Consider the following 18997-nt stretch of genomic DNA (forward strand, 5'->3'; position numbering starts at 1 on the left):
TAGCGGTATGAACGAAAAAACACTCTTTTGGCTCAATAGATGAATGACCAGCAGTAAAACAACGTTTTTCACACGTTTCAATTCGGGCTTCAATATCACTCCTGGGAGCTATCGATTAAAAACGTAACCGGCAGATTGCCAAAATAGACGCGAAACGTAGATTCAAGTGCCGCACAAGCTTGTGATCAGAACAGCTCTATTGAAATTCGGGGAGTGAAAAAACTGTAAAAACGAAAATGAACCTCAGACGACGAAACAAAAAACATAGCAGGACAAGTCCTGACACAATAAAACTTTTATGACAAACCCAAATACCAGACCTAGAATGGACAATAAATGGATTGGGAGAACCACTTGGAAAAAAAAATCTGATTACATAAATTGAAAAAAAGCAAAAATCAAAGTCAAACTGCTGCATGAGAACAAAAAACCCTAATTGAGGAAGCGAATTTTTGTTCAAACACCGTTCTCTCACTCTACTGTGAAATTAGAGCAAAAAAATTTACGCCGCAAAATCCCTTCCTTTGTCGCTCCATTTCCTGTTTCGGCTCGACAAAAATCATCACTTCAATTTGACTTCAAAAATCATGCGAATGTGTGAACAGATCTTTAAAAAAACAGGTACAATTCAAATTCTTTGACTTGTGAAAAACAGCGATGAGCTTCAGACCACGAAACAAAAAGAACAAAAGAAATATCACCATAAAATTGCTACGCTCAGCTTACAGATTTACAGCTACAGAGACACTTCTCCAATGCTTCTCTTCAAGTCGTAACAATAGGGTTGCTATAATGTCCGGGTGAGAAGATGAGGGCGGCTATAAGTCACTATAACTATAAGAATCGCAAAAATATAGCTAGTTTCCGCACAGCTCTCTGAAGGGACGTTCTCTGCCAATTTTTCACGCAAAAATTTTGAATCTTTATTTCTTATTGCCCTGATAACTAGGGTAAACGAATGTCTTGGAGGTTTCCCTTTATTTTCCCTTACTATGATACGCCACACATTCACACCATTGATCATACTAATGGTACTGGTCATCACTTGACTAGGACCTCTTGGACCTATTGATGACCTGTCGAGTAGATTTAATATTATGGTACATGATTTATACCATATGTATTGCAAACAATTGTACATCCTACTCGACAACAATTTATTATTATTATTATTCTCGGAGTAGAATGGAGGGGAAGGGGCTATGACTCGAAAAAACAAAACAACACTCACCCCTGGGTTTGTTTCAAAATGAGTCGCTGTCAATTCTGCAGCTGCAACAACTCTGCCCAAGTCAACACTTCCACTTGGTGTTGATATCTGACTCATAAACTCAGCAGGATCTACACAAAAACATTTCTATGCACACATTGCAAAGATAATGTCTCCTTCTATCAGATCCTTCCCTGAAAAAAAAACACGGCTCATTTGAGCTTATGAGCAATTCTCTTCGTTCATTCATTCATTGGATGAATAAAAATTTGGACGAATGCTGAGGTTTGGCAACGAAAACCAACCCGACATTCGGAAAAAATTGTTTTTATGGCAAGATGTGAACGAACTAATTTTTCAATCGATAGTGGCTCTCGTCGACGTAATCGGGCAACAAAATCATCATTACATTTAATAAACGTTGAAAATAGAAACTTACAGTCAGAGAAGCTTATACTCTACCATAGGAAGTTAGCTAAAAAGAAATATCTTTGCTGTTGCTTGTTTTTGTTTCATAGTAAAATTTGCGAACTTTGAGCAGTAGCAAGGAAAACGATAATTTTCTGATATTTTTTGAACTGACCTTGCCCAAGACGAGAGCTGGCACCATTTGCTATTTCTTGGGTAAACCTATGATTCGAAATGCAAATCAACTGGTCGCAGATTCTGTTGCAAGTCTCCACGTGAAGCCTGTGAGCTGAAATACACTGAAATGTATAAAGTGACGTCCGTGAAAGGTCTGAACTGACACATAAGAAGTAAATTAACTCGGGTTAGTGTAGTGAAATTCACTTATATATATTCAATCCTAATATGGGGAGAGAGTCAAGAACATCCAAAAATATATGGAAAGGCATTGTTGGTGCCCATTTGTGTGCACCAACTGTGTGCCCATTTGCTTCCTGCGCAATACTGTGTGTCCATTTGCTGTGTGCCCATTTGCTTCCTGCGCAATAAAGGCGCAACAAACTTTCAGTTTTAAGATAGGGGGTAAACACCCAACAAAATAAGAGTAGCATATTGAGTCCCATAGGTATGGCCATGGCCGACAAAGCATGGAATGACGGCGATGGTAAATTTTATAATCTAGAATTATGCTCGATCAAATTAAGATTCATTGAACGCGTAAAGTTACAGTGATCAATATTTGACCAGTCAGAATCGTTGAAAACTCTATATTTTGGCATGTCCATGTGTTGCGACGTCACCAGGAGAAAGCATTTCAAATAGGATTTCACCTACTAAGGTTCAAATACATTTCAAGAGACTCGGAAAAAACATGTTTGAATCGAGAACTCGCTTAAATGCTTTGTGAGCTTTAAGGAAGCAGAGTAAGGATTGGAAAAGTAAGTATAACACCCAATCAAAGTATAATTGAGGATTATACATATTTAGCAAGGCGGAATACACTTCATTAATTCTCGCTCACATACGACTCACTTTACAAATTCCACGTGAACTATGTTGAGTCATTGCAAGCATGACCAGTATTTAGTTTAGCACAAAAATTATTTCAGTTGATAATTGAAGACTTTGTTAATTTCATTCCATCATGAAACACAACCCTCGGCATTGCTTAATTTAGTGAACTTTAGTACACTTCGTACAATCTTTTTTTAAAAATTGGGTCTTTTTTAATTAGTACCCTTTTTAATTAGTACGTCAGTACAAATAGTAGAAATTTCATTTATATATAAGACTCTGTTATTTTAAATTGTTACAAACAAGCGCATCTTACAGAGAAATCATTGATTTTTTTTTAGCAGAGCCTGATTTTTTTTATTTTGAATAGGCGGCCAGAAAACAGAGGTTGCAGAGAATGAAGGACATGAATAATGAACCGAAAAATAACAAAAAATTAATAAAAAGTTAATAAAAAGAGAATTCCACAATTATTTCAAACTATAGGCATTCTTCAAAAAAAATATTTGTTCCGACCGACTTGTGGGGGAAGGAACTATACACTCAAAAGGAATTTTTTGTTCAGTCAATTTTGGCCGATCGATATATTCATCATCGAGAGTTGAGACTGGTATCAAGCACAACCAGCGTAGAATGCGGAATAAAAAAGAGATTTTCTTGCTATTCGTTTTTCAGAGGGTATTAGTGAGGACGAAAGTTTCGTGAATAGTAGACAGAATTCTGTGGTCTTTATTCACATTTACTGTTTTGTTTTAAACAAAATTCAGTCAATTTTTCAAAAATCTGTTAAAATTGTTAACAAGCTATTTGTTTAACTTATAAGGTTGAAGGAGGCTTACCGACCAGTTTTATCAAAAAAATTTATTAAAAAATTTTGCTAAATTTTTTGCATTTCCTACTTTTAATCAAAAATGGCTCCAAATATGCCTTTTATCCCACTTTGAATATGCCTAAATTATAAATCTAACATCTGCTTTCACTATCTTTGAGAATTCAAAAAGCTGGTTTTATTTTCGCTTCCTATAGGAGTCTAAAGGAACTAAAAATTTGCCGGTTATTCGAAAATTTAACGCAATAATTATACAAAATGCATCATTTATTTTTGGTTTATCGAAATATTTCATCTGCTAACTTATCCATTTCAAAAACATGAACAAATTAAATGCTTTTGTTGGACGCGCAACAAACACATGGCTAGGTTTGGACTCATCTTGCATTCTTAAAAGCAATAGTTATTCCGATTTCCTGGGGTGCGCAAACTTTCTCAAATTTTTTCGCATTTTTGTTTTTTATGATGATTGCTTAAGAGAAAGATCTCAAACCCCAGCCTAATTAATTAAAGATCCTATTTACATCAAATTGGGGCCGGACCAACATCTACAATGTCTTCAGAGAAAAGCTCAGTTTTTATGGATTCGACTATGTGTTTTCGTAATTTTTAATTGATTTTCTTTGTTTTGCCTTCATTTTCATTTTTTGCAGCTTCATGAATTCGTCTTTTTAATCAAAGATCCAATTGGATTACTATGAGTTACATATGAACCTGTACAATGCTTTTAGTTGTTACCTAATACCACTAATGACTTAAAATATATTTTAAGGTAAAAGTCAGTGAATATTTGAAGTTTGCCAAGTTTTTATCTCATTTCTGTCCACATATAGCTTTTTTATAGTGGTTTCAAGTTTAACAAATGTTTCCTTGGCTCTCTCAATGTGACTGTTTGATTTTGTATTAGAAAAGTTGTCAATTCCGATATCAACTCGAAGAAAACAAAAATTTAACGCCTTCAAAAAAACTATTAACCAATCAAACCGCTCAGCAGATAAAACTTGAAATCAATTCATGAAAAGCTCTTACAAACAACTTGAAAAATCAGAAGATGCTTAGAATTCTTTTATTACAAAGACACATGAAGTCAACGAAAAGTTCTTTTAGGCAAATAAGAGTACTAAATACTTGGAAAACAATTAGCAACTCATAATAGGCTAAAAGAAACATTTCTAAGATTATATAAAAAAATGAAAACCTAAAAAATTAAAAATTGTTAAAAAATTCATTTTTTGTCAGATTTCAGGACAAAAAAATTCATACCAACAACATCACTCACTTGGTATCTAAATACTTCATAAAAAGCGTCTTTCCGAATCCCGCTCAAGGCAGTAAAACAAAATGATAAACCAAAATAATAAAAACTTGCCGATAAATTAGCAGAAAAGCTGAAAAACCTCCAAATTAACATAGAACTCTCATTAATTACAAAAAAACCTTAAAACCATTATTAAAACAGCTCTAAAACTAAAAGATCGTCAAACCTCTGTAAAAAATAAAAAAAATTGCTTGCTTGAAAAAACCGCACGTGAACAAAAAATTCGCCCGCTAACAGAAATTTTTTACACACCTTAGTTTATATTTCTCTTGAAAAACACGGTATGAAAAAAACACTACTCCTTTTCATTCCACTTATCAATTTTGTTTAGCACCCAAAGCACTCCATTATTTTCACGCGTTCCAATTCGTGCTTAAAATTTGACCCAAAACATAAACATCTTACCATTTATAAACATAAAGCGAGGCGAAGTGCAGTTTAATTTATAACGGATGTAGCTCAAAAATGTTTATGATGCAAACAAAACAACACCTCCACAGGGGTTCGCACCCTGGACTTCCAGTATGTCAGTCTGATATCTTAACCATTAAGTTACAATGGGTTTGCTTCTCTGCTCGCAACCGATTTTACATTAACAACAAACTTTTTTTTTAGAAAGAGAGCTGCTTAGGCCACCGAAAAATTAAGAACTCAAGCGTGAAATAATCAATACAGAAGTCAAAGAAAGCTCTTGAACAAAAGCGCAAAAAAAGTCAAGCAAAAATTTTGCATTAAAAAGACACACGTTTACAATAATTGCTTCAAACATCGTTGAGAGCATTTTAAAAACACGAAATCACTCCGATACTCTTCTTCGGGTCGTTAAAAAGCACCCCAATACAATTCAAATTCATTGTGTTGTAATTAAAAAAATTGACAAGCTAATTTGTTTTCAACAACTTCTAATTTAGTAGGCAGTCTTAGTTAGATTATATAATTGTTCCGACCCCTCTTGTTATATATAAACTAGCTTTTAAGGTTATTCAGCTTTTAACTTAAGGTTAAGGTTAACTTAAGGTTATTCAATACTAATGTCAGTAGCATTTGCTGTAAATTAACTTAGATAAGATCAACAGAATTTTGTGACGCAAAACTCACCATCGGTATTAGGTGTAGGGCAGTCGCAATTTGCCTCTTGATCCTCTTGTTCGTCCACAGCAAATCGCCGTATCTGAGGAAGCACGTTATCAGGAGTGACTGCAGGGGGTACAGGCGTCATCAAATACTGACTGTCATTTTGACTGAGTCGGAAGTTCTCACTCAGACTCTGAGGTGGTTCTGGTCTGTTGACAAGGTTGAATGGCTAAAATTAAATTGCAAACATAACCAAATAATATGGTAGGAAAATCCAAAATTGACAGATATTCAATTTTAGACACTATAGCAGGATTCAGGTTTCAAATTGTTACAGCTAAATACAAAAAAAGTTGAAAACAGACTTTATTATAGATCATTGAAATCGTTTCAATTGAGCTGTGCAATCTCGGCGTAATTGTTCTTGATATTTCTCTCACCGCCTAGAGCCATTTGTCAACCCCGGGCCACGCTAACGGAGTCATAGAGCACGTTAATTTCTAAAAACAGCACATGCGAATGGTTCGTAAACGTTATGTGTGCAATAAGACGGGAGTTGTCGGTTTGTGGAGCGAAACACTCGTAATAGCAGGTATCGTGAATTCAAATGCTTAAAATGTTCAATGAGAGCAATTAAGATCACACTAAAATAGAGAAATTATGCGTCAAAACGACAACTTGACTAAAATTCAGGTTAAGTCGGATGAAAAACATAACCAACAAACACCAGACGAATGACTCTCACGGCTCAGGCGAGAGGTTGACTTTAGTCACTAGCTTAAACTTAGGTGACCTTTCTTCAGAAGATCGGGGAGGGGGGACAAGAAACGGGATGGGGGTATCCGTTGCCCTTTACATCGTAAGTTTACGCCTACACCAAGTTCGCTGCGTTGGTGGTGGGGACGGGGAGGAGAGAGGGGGTTGCTGTGAAGGAGGAGTGAACTGTGTGGGTCAAAAACTCGCTAAGCAATTTCAGTGAACTGCATATTTTTAGACTAGAGGGCTCTAGGAGAACTGATTGACAAAATGATGCCCCCGAGCTTTACGAGATTATCCTATTCCAGTTCTCAAGGCAAAAAGTCACAAAATATGTTGATCAGATGAAAAAACGGCCAGAAGACAATTTGGTAGTACAAAAAATTGCAAGACCAACAGGAGCAAAATATTTGCAATAAAGTTCAAATCGTTTAAAACCAACAGAAACCCAATTGTTTACAACAAAATTTTCTGAGCAGAATGAAACAAAAATAAGCGAACACTGAATGTAAAAAACACGCGGACTATGACCATAGGGAAAAAGCGTGGCACGCAAAACAGCTTCTCAATGAACTCTAAAACAATTGTAGACAGCTTTAAGTACTTAGTTTATCTTCACAAAAAAACTAAAGCAGTTCTCTACTGAAATGTTCTACGGCTCGAGAAAATTTCTAGGAATATTGCAGATGCTTAAAGTATTGAAAACAATTGTGCAGCCAGTAATTTAATATGGTGTTCTAGTTTACGGAGCGACAAACAAAAGTATTGTATAACATATTGATGACAAAATAAACAGATTACTTAATATCATCTTCTTTAAGAGAAAATTTGATTCCATTTCAAACTTGCGCGAAAAGAATGAAATCTACGACAGTCAAGAACTAAACTTTTATGAGTTGACGCAATTACTGACGAAAGTACTGAGAAAGTGAGAGCATTTGGTAGAAGTTTTAGGTCATCAGACGTTTAAAACTTTTTTTTAAATCTCAAACATGTAAATTCGAATAACCCCAAGGTTAAAGTTACATGTTGTAATATTATAAATCAAACATACTACATCTTTCCCTTGAATAACTAAACATAATAATAATAATAAAAAACTAAGGTTCAGTTTCTAGTTCTCGTGAATTATTTTATAAAAAAAAACTTTTAAAGCCTTCAATTTTTTTGTCCATTGGAACCCGTTTGTGTCTTTTTTGCATCTCTTCCTTTAATTCTTTTTTAAATTTTTTCTTTGATTTTTCCTTTCTTAGAGCTCTTGGAAGTTTATTCCATTTCCGAACAAAGTTTCTTATAATTGAATTTTGACTCCATTTTGATTTACATTTTGTAGTGATAGAAAAATCATATGTACGATTATTAACTTTAATTTCAACGTCTCCGATTACTCTGAATTGTTTTTGGTCTTGTATGTTTGTTTGTTGGACAATATCGAAAAGTCTATTTAATGAAGTTTTGCTATTTGAAGTTCTGCGGGAAGTATTTTATTTTCAAGAAGTAGTTTATGAGCACTGTCATATTTTGTTCGAAAAAAGCAAACTTTTATGCCACATCTAATTTGTTTGTGTATTCTGTCAATTGAGTAGGACGGCAAACTTTGAAAAAATATTGCACTAAATTCTAAATGCGATAAAACAAGTGATCTAAAGAGATTTATTCGAGCCTTTAAAGGTATTTGATTGCGTACCAAATAAATTGATCTGATAGCTAAAGCCATTTTACTGATCACACTATTAAGTTGTTTTTGGTATGTCAACTCTTTGTCAAGAATAACACCTAAGTATCTGACTTCATCTGTTGGTTTCAATGAATGACTATTAAATTCAACGCAATTGACAGTTGGTAACTTCTCATTTTTGAAAACCATAATTTCTGTTTTCCCTTCATTTAGAGTTAACTTGTTTTGTTTCATATATTGTTCAGTTTCCATCAATATTTTTTTTAGCCTTTGCTTCTAAACACTGTTCATTTTTTTCATGACATAAAATTGCTGTGTCATCTGCAAATTGTAAAACATTCGAACTTTTCCCTATTTCCTCACCGAAGTCATTTACATAAAGTATGAATACTAGTGGTCCTAGTACAGTACCTTGTGAAACAAAAATAGAAACGTTTTGATCGTAAAGTAGCTTAATTCCCCTGCCTGAGAAGTTTTAGGTCATCAGACGTTTAAAACTTTTTTAAAAATCTCAAACATGTAAATTCGAATAACCCCAAGGTTATTCCAAATCTTTCAAAGCACTTGCATGCTTGATTGCTCTATAGTTAGTCCCATGAGGTTGCAGCACAAGCGAACGTTCCAAAAACGCACAAGCAAATGCTGATCTCAATGACATGTTGATCTCTGCGTGTTTTAATTTTGAACTTTCACCATTGAAACGTTCGATAGCGTTGCAACTTTATGGGACTAGCTATATTATATTTGCGTTTATTGTTCTTGGTCATTTCGCCTCAATGCTCAGGCAGGGGAATTAAGCTACTTTACGATCAAAAGGTTTCTAGTTTTGTTTCATCGCATACCATTCCCTGATCCTGTATCTTTCGACAGAGTTTTTGCCAGTTAAATTTGTTTCAGCTGCTTTATATTATTTTGCTCGCGTACTGATTCAACTGTGTATTTCGCAACCAATTTGTTCAATCAGTTCCGTTGTCACCAGTGATTATAAATTTCCTTCGACCAGTTTCTCATTTAAATTTTCAAAAAATTTTGCCTTTCAAAACTTGTTTTCAAAATTAATTTCCCACAGGTGACGGAATGTCGAGACGTTAAAACACAAAATAGGCCGAAATTAAGGATGTTAAAACCAAAATGTAGACAAAAAATATCAGTTTTTGTCATCAATATTGGCATATTAATGCCCCACATATGTTACTATATATCTGTAGCCGATGGTGAAAAAACATGCACAATCAAATCAATTCACCAAAACTTATACCAACATCAAAAATTACAGCAAACAATTACACGGTCAAATTGAAAACTGGAAACTGATTAGTTTATGATGATTCCGTGTTCCGACGCACTTTCGTGGGGAAGGAACTATATACTCAAATGGGTTTTTTTGTTCAGACAATTTTGGCCGATCGATATAATCATCTTAGAGAATTGTGAGTGGTATCATTAGAAAGCCCATCCAGCGCAAAATATGGAATAAAAAAGATTTTTTAAATTTTCGCTTTTCATAGGGAATTATCGAGGTGTTAAGTTTTGTGAATGTTAGACAAAATTCAGCTAAATTTTATTCACAATTTCGGTATTTTTGCCCAGATTTTCGTCAATTTTGCTAAATTATATTAAATTTGTTAACTGTAGAATTATTGATTTCATCTCTAACGATAGAGTAGGGCTGATTTGTTCGATCCCACTTTTTGGCAAGAATTTATGGTGAATTTTTCAAAATTCAGACTTTTCGTCAGAAATGGGACCAAATTCGCTTTTTAGCCCACTTGCTTTAATTTTGCTGGAAGAAGACAGCTTAAACTGCGGTCAAATTCTTCTTAAGCTCAAAAAAGAGCAGAGATAGCTGTACTCCCGCTGGCTTTGGAATTATAATTTGGCCATTTTTTTGCAAAATTAAACTCAATAATTATACAAAAGGCATTATCTTTTTTTGACAAACTGAAAAATTTTGTTGAAAAATTGATCTATTTCAAAACCGTTTGAACAATTGAGTGTTTTGCTAGACGCATAGGAAGAGCTGAGTTGATCTTGATCTCAACATGGATCCTTGCGATAAAAAATTTTTTAGACTTTGATGGGCACGGCCTTTTTTCCAAAATATATCTGCTAAAATTTTTTTGTGAATTACTGACAAGAAATTCAAATCAGGGCTCTATTAGCGACCGATTCTATTTACAATAAACTAGGCCCGACGAGATTGTATTATAGTTTCAGAGTTGAAGCACATGGTTTTTATGGCTTTGACCTATTGTTTTTGCAAAAATTTTATTGTTTTTTTGAGTTTTGCCTTCATTTGTTACACTTTTTGTAGCCCAATGACTTTATATCCCCAATCGAAGATTCAAAAGGTATAAATGAATCTCCGCGATTCTTTCAGTTTTTATCTAATGTTTGCTATAACTTTGAAAATATTTGTTTTGAGAAAATATCCATGAATTTTTGAACTTTATTTTATCTTATTTCTCCCAGCTTCGGGCGCACTCTCAGTAAAAACAGGCAGAAACCGATTTCCTGTGAGTTACATAGGAATGTCGGTAGCGAATTAAAATTCAATTAATGGTCTTTGTTTTGATACTACGCCTTTTCAATTATTTTTTCATTTTTGAGCAAAATTGCATAATTTATGAGTTCATTTTGTTTCCTTGTCGAAATATCAATTTATTGACAAGTCCAATTGAAGGAAAGCATAGTATGGACAATGCACAGCGTTTGCAAAAGGCGTATCTGGATATTTTAATATTTTTGTTGAAAAGTTTTGTGCGTTTTGGGACACAGTTATCCGGCAAAATTTTGTGGATTTTTTTTGTTTTTGCATATGTTTGTCTTTCCTTTGTTTTTGTGCGCCATATAACTGATAGCGATAGGTCTCAATTGCTTCCCCAGGATGTATAACTCAACCTGGTTAACGATTTGAACTTATAGCTGTTTGTTTCAATGACTTCCAAAATAAATTTTAAAAACGTTTTTTTTTAACTGTCTCCTTTTTGCTTTCATTTTCGTCACCATGTGACTCAACCTCACTAACTATAAGTCTAAATTGCTTTTGCTGGCTAAAGCATTTTTTCGTGCTTGGCTTTACCTTGTGACTGATTGCTGCGACCATTTAGTTTCATAAAAAGTTTTCGAGATTTCTGTAATGTTCAATTTTTGGGTTTCTTTTTGTTGTCATGTCTATGTAGACCTTTTATAGGGAAAACTCGTTGATGCTAAGATGAGCGATGATCTACAGCTCTTGCAGGTAACATCTTACAATTAGAGTGCCTTGAACCGTGAGATGTCGTAAAATTATTTGGAAGTTTTGGTTTCTTTCTGTATTTGTTATTATTTTGTGGTGTCGTGACTTAGTCTCATTATTAACAGGCAGGCCCAATTGGCTTCATGGGGTGGTGCAATTTAATACATCACGTTTTGAAATCCTAAGTTCTTTCAGTTTTTCTTTCTTAAGATTCTTTCAGTTTTTATCTAATGTTTGCTATAACTTTGAAAATATTTCTTTTGAGAAAATATCCATGAATTTTTGAACTTTATTTTATCTTATTTCTCCCAGCTTCGGGCGCAGTCTCAGTAAAAACAGGCAGAAACCGATTTCCTGTGAATTATATAGTAATGTCGGTAGCGAATTAAAATTCAATTAATGGTCTTTGTTTTGATACTACGCCTTTTCAATTATTTTTTCATTTTTGAGCAAAATTGCATAATTTATGAGTTCATTTTGTTTCCTTGTCAAAATATCAATTTATTGACAAGTCCAATTGAAGGAAAGCATAGTATGGAAAATGCACAGCGTTTGCAAAAGGCGTATCTGGATATGTTAATATTTTTGTTGAAAAGTTTTGTGCGTTTTGGGACACAGTTATCCGGCAAAATTTTGTGGATTTTTTTTTTGTTTTTGCATATGTTTGTCTTTCCTTTGTTTTTGTACGCCATATAACTGATAGCGATAGGTCTCAATTGCTTGCCCAGGATGTATAACTCAACCTGGTTAAAGATTTGAACTTATAGCTGTTTGTTTCAATGACTTCCAAAATAAATTTAAAAAAAAAAACGTTTTTTTTTAACTGTCTCCTTTTTGCTTTCATTTTCGTCACCATGTGACTCAACCTCACTAACTGTAAGTCTAAATTGCTTTTGCTGGCTAAAGCATTTTTTCGTGCTTGGCTTTACCTTGTGACTGATTGCTTCGACAATTTAGTTTCATAAAAAGTTTTCGAGATTTCTGTAATGTTCAATTTTTGGGTTTCTTTTTGTTGTCATGTCTATGTAGACCTTTTATAGGGAAAACGCGTTGATGCTAAGATGAGTGGTGATCTACAGCTCTTGCAGGTAACATCTTATAATTATAGTGCCTTGAACCGTGAGATGTTGTAAAATTATTTGGAAGTTTTGGTTTCTTTCTGTATTTGTTATTATTTTGTGGTGTCGTGACTTAGTCTCATTATTAACAGGCAGGCCCAATTGGCTTCATGGGGTGGTGCAATTTAATACATCACGTTTTGAAATCCTAAGTCGGTTATGACTTTTGAAAACATTTGCCTTCAAAAACATATTTGCGAGTTTGATTTTGTTATAAATTTTTTTATTATTGACATCGAGTTTTGGTCGTAAAAAATGTTTGTTGATTGAATTTTATTGTTGTCCTTTCTCATAGTCCTATTATCAACAACTTTCATCGCCCCTCTAGCGTGGCATTACTGTATTCTATTGGTTGTTTATTGAACGATATGTATCTTTTTGAGTTTTCTAATTCTTCATCATTTGGTAGCCAATTAAGTCAAGAATGTGGATGAGCGAGGTCGGAATATTATGTGCGTAGCTCAGCCTCTTTAAAAACAGGTCACAACCGGTTTTCACATGAGCTAAAAATTAATCTTTATATGGGTTTTACCTTCAAACATTTGCTTCTCGGCTTTGTTACTACTGTTACTACGAGATTTCATAAAATGTTAGATTTTTATATATTTGAATATTTCAAAGTATTTTTGGTTTCTTTTTTTATCATAACAATAATCGTTGATCTCAATGTCTTTGAAATTTTGCACAATCGAGCATTGGAAAATGACATGTCTCAATTGCTTCCTATCTAGGTAAAATTGAACATTTTAGTGATTTCAGTTGAGATCTAATGACATTAATAACTGTGAAATTAATTGTTTTCAAAAATAGAGAAATTTTTTGAACTTCGCACCTATTTTCTCTCCTGTTACCCAGTCGCATTGAGGACAGGTCCCTTATCTTTTCTAATGAAGTATAGGTTAAATTGTTTTGTTTTTTATTTAATGCGATTTTGATTTTATAATTATTTTTTAAATTATAGACGTCGAGTTTTTGTCGTAAGAAATGTTTGTTGTTTGATATTTATTATTGTCTTTTCTAGTAGTCCTATTATAAACAACTTTTATCGGCCCTCTAGCGTGGCATTATCGTATTTCATTGGTCGTTTGTTGAACAATGTGTATGTTTTTGAAATTTTTCTATCTTTTCATCATTTGGTAGCCAATGAAGTCAAGAATGTGAATGAGCCGGGTCGGAACATTATGTGCATACGCACATTACCGAGCCTCCTTGTATTCAATTTAAATTCGGTCAATCAAACCGCCAGTTCTAAAGTGTGTCCTAAGGGTGTCAATGTAATAAGTCTGAAGAGAAGGGAAAACATAGCCGGCAGATTGCCGGAATAGCTGCGAAAGAATAGACCTGCGTGCCATATAATAGAGATAGAAACAGATACAGATCTAAATTGAAAAAAAAATCGACGCCGCTCAAAAAACTAGGTAAAAAACATTCAGTGATTAATAAAAGCGAATTAATAAAGCTTGTTAAATTTCATTCCGCAGAAGCCTCTTAATAGGGACCTTTACTGCACAAATGAGTTCCTTTGACCTTAAACAAATTCAAACTAAACTTAAGTTTTAAAATGCAGAAGTTTTCGAAGTCATTTTATTAAGTGAGGTAAGTCACGTATGATTAAAATCTAATCGCGCAAATGAACTTACAACATTTGCTAGAGAGAGAATGAGAAATGACGTCACGTGCGCAAACGCCGTTAGTGAGAGGAAGAAGTCATTCAGAAAATTTGACTTTTTCAGTTTTGCTGTGCGAACAAATGTAAAACGAAGAAAGAGCGTCAGACGACGAAACAAAAAAAACCAAGACCACCGCAATATAGCTTCGCTCAGCTTACAGCTTCGCAGCTATAAAAATAACAGGCAGATAATATGACAGAAGCTTCGCCCATTGATCTTCAACAATTGTGTACAACAAACAAAAAAGTTACTGGAGGAAAAAAAGCTCAAAACAAGTTGCATCAGTTATACATAGAAATTAAAAAACAAATTTTTTAAAATTTGAAAATTACCCTACCGCAGGGGTGAGAGTATGGACCACTTCCTGAAACTCGACAGCCACAAACTCCACTCTCGATGACGGAGATTTGTCCAGGATAGAGTTCAATTTCTTCATCTCAGTTTGATCCTGTGGGCCTGTAAAACAAGAAACATTTTGTTGTTACAATCACTGAGGCAACCGTCAAGAACAGATCCAAGAACATTCTAGAATTGCTAGATGCAGGCAACTATCGCACGAACAAATAGATCAAGTGAGGAAATTACAACAAATTAAAATACACGTGCTCCTTACCTTCGAATCACGTTCCTAAAACATTTTGCACAATTTTCCAAAATTGGTTTTAGCAGCACTGATGAAGAACCGATAACTTTCATAGCGGGTTCATATACCAAATATAATATTCCTTGATTAAAACTTGGGGTTCTTTCCGTTTATCCACCCCCCCCCCCCGCATTATGTAAAAATATGGCATGTGCGCTCGGGAGAAGCCAATAATATGCACCCACTAAATTGGGTGACACCAACGGAAAATATCCAAAGCTTGAACTGCGAAAACTTTCGAACAATGAGTAACCAAAGATGGCAAAATGGACAATGACATGCACCCTCAGCCCCCTGGCTGAGTGGGTGCATATTATTTGCATTTGCAAGTCACCCAAAAGATATGATTTTTGGTCAAATTGAGTTATTAAGAGAAATTAGACGACCTGTGGTCACAAAATATCAAAAAAGGCCAAAATTAATTGAAAAGGCCATCTTTTATTAATTGATGCTTTGTTTATTTGCTTTAAGCATATCCAACTAACAAATTATTTCTAAAAGTTGCCCTAGGATAACCCTGAATAAGGATTTAATATTATCATTATCTCTAGTTAAAGTAAGCACAAATAATTTTCAGAAAAAGAGTGATCAACAAAAAACTCACACGAAAAAACAAAAATAGTGACAAAAGACCCCACAAAAAATTGCTTCAAATCCACATGCCTCAAGTCGTAAAAACAGGGAACACAAAATCATGGGACGATCAATATAAGATCCGTGCAGCTATCACTATGATAGCTCTTAAAAAGATATTTTCCTATTTATAGTTTCTTCGAAATTATTGTTCTTTTGTTCCATCTTTGCTGAAGTCTTATTTATTGACTGTTAAATCTCCTAATAAAAATTTGTATATAAGTTCCAGAAAAATAGTACTGGGTAAAGGTTTACATTAACGTTCTCTTGATTATTTTGAAAAAATGCTGTTTGTCAGGAAGTTTGATAGGATCTTCAGTTACATTCTCCCTTTCCCTCTTCTCCGATCACTTTGTTCCAATTTTTCTTGAGTGTTCCCTTTTCATTTTGCATCAAAAAAGTAATTTTGTAAAATGAAACCTCCGTTCTAAGAGCCACAAAATACCTATAAAATAAGAGAGCAAACTATATTTTGTAACCTTACCTGGCGTACTGGAAGAATCATCAACATTAGATCGAGATAGCGGTTGCTCAATAGTGTCTGGCTGAGTCATCTCAGGTTCTTCTGGATTCCCGGCTGGTCCAAACTCCGCAGATTGTTCCTCCTCGGGTTCCGATTCTTCGTTCGGCTCCAGACTATCAGTAAAATCTCGGGCAGCTTCGGAAATGACGGATTCGCTCTCAACAATGTCAAGTTCAGAGACTAACGAGTCACTTTGTCCAAGGTCATCGGCCTCGTGCAAATCATCAGAAGTATGACTTCCAAATTCGTCGCACAATAAATCCAGATAGTTACCAGGTGCAGTCATTACAATGACTGTTCCTGTGGTGGCATTATAGTCTAAAGTAGCACCATCAAGATTCGGACCCAAATCCAAAGTCGAAAGAGGACTTCGATTCTCATCTACGGGAACCCGAGAACTGCTCAATTCGACTCCAAGCTCGGTCGAATTATTGGGTTGGCTACTTTTGCGGAACCGATTTTCGGCAGCTCGGTTGTCTTCGTTGGCGACTAATTCGTCGAAAGGCCGTTCGCGATTGGTGGTTTCGCTAGCACTTTTTCTTCGCAATCTAAAGTTTCAGATACGTGACTTTAAATTGCAAGTTGCGAAATTTCAGATCTTTGCCGCTCTTATAGCTATAGAAACTTAAGATCTATTTTAAATTTTCAGAGTCAAATAGGATAGCCCACATATCAAACGTGAACATTTAATGTCGACGGTGTTGCCTCAAAGTCATGCTTAACGAGGATTGGTATAATATTAGTCGTAGGAGTAATTTAAGTCACTAATTTCAAGACACTTACAAGTCAAAAACTAATTTAAGAAAATGTCTAATATCATAATTGAAGTGGTACTTCACACACATATTACGTAAATGTTTAGAGCGCAGCGACAAATTAGCAAAGTGCGTTTAATAAGCTTTGTGTGCGGACTCTAATTAGATCTGAAACCTATCAATTGTTAATCAATATACAGAGTAAACACCAGCTTGAAGCAGCCTGCCATCATAATTTCACTTGCAAATTGTGTCATGACCGTTCTTGGGATCTAAATTTAAACCACCGTGAATTCGATATGGGCTAACAATAATGGGAAACTTTACAATTACTTATTACCCAGAATTCCGTCCAGAATTCTTGGGAACGTGCCGAAAAACTTTTACAAAACATAAACAAACTAACGTTGGACGAATTGTTCTCGAATGACACGCGGGGCAATTTACTTTAGAGGGGGTATTGCTTAGAAATTTTTTACGATTATGAAATCCTGACCCCAGAGGTGTTCGAACCCGCAAACTCCAGGATAACAGTATGACATCTTAACCACTAAGATATATCGGCTTTGCATCCTGAACGCTAAAAATCGTATTTTTGTGAGCAACAAGTCAAGAAAATTACTTGAAAGAGAATATGCTAGAACAAAAGCGCAAAAACGATCAAGCAAAAATTTTGCATACTCTTATTTCAAAGTTCCTCGAGATAATTAAAACGACGTACACGATAGAATTCGAAATGTTGTATTCTTCTTGATAAGATAAGCAGCAAATTCAATATTTATCAACTCGGGAAAGCTAAGATGTGGTCGTGGTGATTGTTAAAACTATGGATGACCCGGGAAATCAACAAACCACTAGAAAAAAACGGTGTCCCACCAGCTCTTTCACACCTATTTATTTAACCTCTTTTCACTTCACCCCGATTTATTTACACCTCTATCGTTTAACTCCACTATCATTTAATACCAATAGAATTGGGGGACTATTAAATAAGTAAAATAATCACTTGTTCATGCCAGGAGGACCATGGCCCTGCCTCAGCCGCCCGTGGGACTTGATATGAAACTATCACAGCCGAACATAGGATTAACAGCTCAATTATGGCAAAATATGACTTTAACGATGACTGCTAATTGGTGGGATGAAATGATGGAGGGGTGAAATAACAGAAAGTTTAGATGATATGCGGTTAAGATAAACGGGGTTAAATGAATCGGTATGCGAAAAAGGAGAACCAAAAAAAATTAGACAGTTTCAAATTTAAAAACAACAATTAAGTGCACAAAATTATATAAAATTAGTCAGAAAAGAAAAAAGATAAAGATGGAAAATGATAATGCCAAAATTTTCATCAAACAGCAGCGCAGTTTCATTTAAAAAAAAAGAAATTGTCCATTGTGACAAATTGACAACACTAAATAATCAAACATATATTTTTTTTGTAATAGAGATCATTTAAATTTGTTTAAAAAGGTCATAGGTCCGGAAAACAAAGTTTCATAACCTTGGAATCTCTGCTTTAATATCGAAATTACGCATAAGTTGTCAACTTTTTTGTATTGCATGCAAAAAATTAAAACTTGTATGCATAACACAAAATAATGCGGAGTAAGTCATTCCTTCCCAAACTATATATGCAATCATTTGAAAAGTGCTTTTTTATAATTAATTAGAGAACTTCAAGTTCGAAAAGAAATATGCTTCGATTTATAATATACATAGCGAAAATGTTAGAGGACTATTGGATTTAAAAAGACTGCCAAATCAAATAAAGTAGTGATATAACACAAAAAAAAACACAAATCGGAGAAGTGCGTCAACACACGACATTCCAACCAGTCAAAATTTAACAAAAAAGTTGAACAATTAAAATTTCATAATTAAAATTTCATAACTAAAATTTCAACAATTTCAACAAATAAAAATTTCAGCATATCAAAATTCGACAATTAAAAATTCAAAAGTTTTAAATTTTGTTATAGTTATCCCCAAACTTTAATATGAAAAAAGTGATGCTCTATCGATATCAAAAGGAAGACTATCAAGGTCAGAAAAATCATAGCATTCTTTTTATTATAATAACAAGATAATCAAACAAGCAATTCAAATCATTTGAAATCAATTATGTTA

General features: G+C 34.4%; 1 protein-coding gene across 2 annotated transcripts in view; it reads right to left on the minus strand.

Annotated features, from left to right (window-relative positions):
* Positions 1–18997, minus strand: part of LOC142356451 (uncharacterized) — a 32667-nt gene that overhangs the window by 8990 nt on the left and 4680 nt on the right. Inside the window, exons 3-7 of one of the 2 annotated variants that reach the window (XR_012761417.1) lie at positions 16074–16660; positions 14651–14769; positions 5878–6082; positions 1794–1907; positions 1232–1404 (exon numbers count right to left, since the gene is read on the minus strand). Coding sequence is in view for 1 of the 2 variants with exons in the window: in XM_075408366.1 (XP_075264481.1) it covers positions 1232–1341; positions 1794–1907; positions 5878–6082; positions 14651–14769; positions 16074–16660 (1135 nt within the window). In the remaining variant the exon portion in view is untranslated. The remainder of the gene's footprint in view (positions 1–1231; positions 1405–1793; positions 1908–5877; positions 6083–14650; positions 14770–16073; positions 16661–18997) is intronic. The other variant, XM_075408366.1, reaches the window with a different exon arrangement.

This window comes from Convolutriloba macropyga, chromosome 2 (genome assembly GCF_964194025.1).
Source record: "Convolutriloba macropyga chromosome 2, txConMacr16.3, whole genome shotgun sequence".
NCBI lineage: Eukaryota > Metazoa > Xenacoelomorpha > Acoela > Convolutidae > Convolutriloba > Convolutriloba macropyga.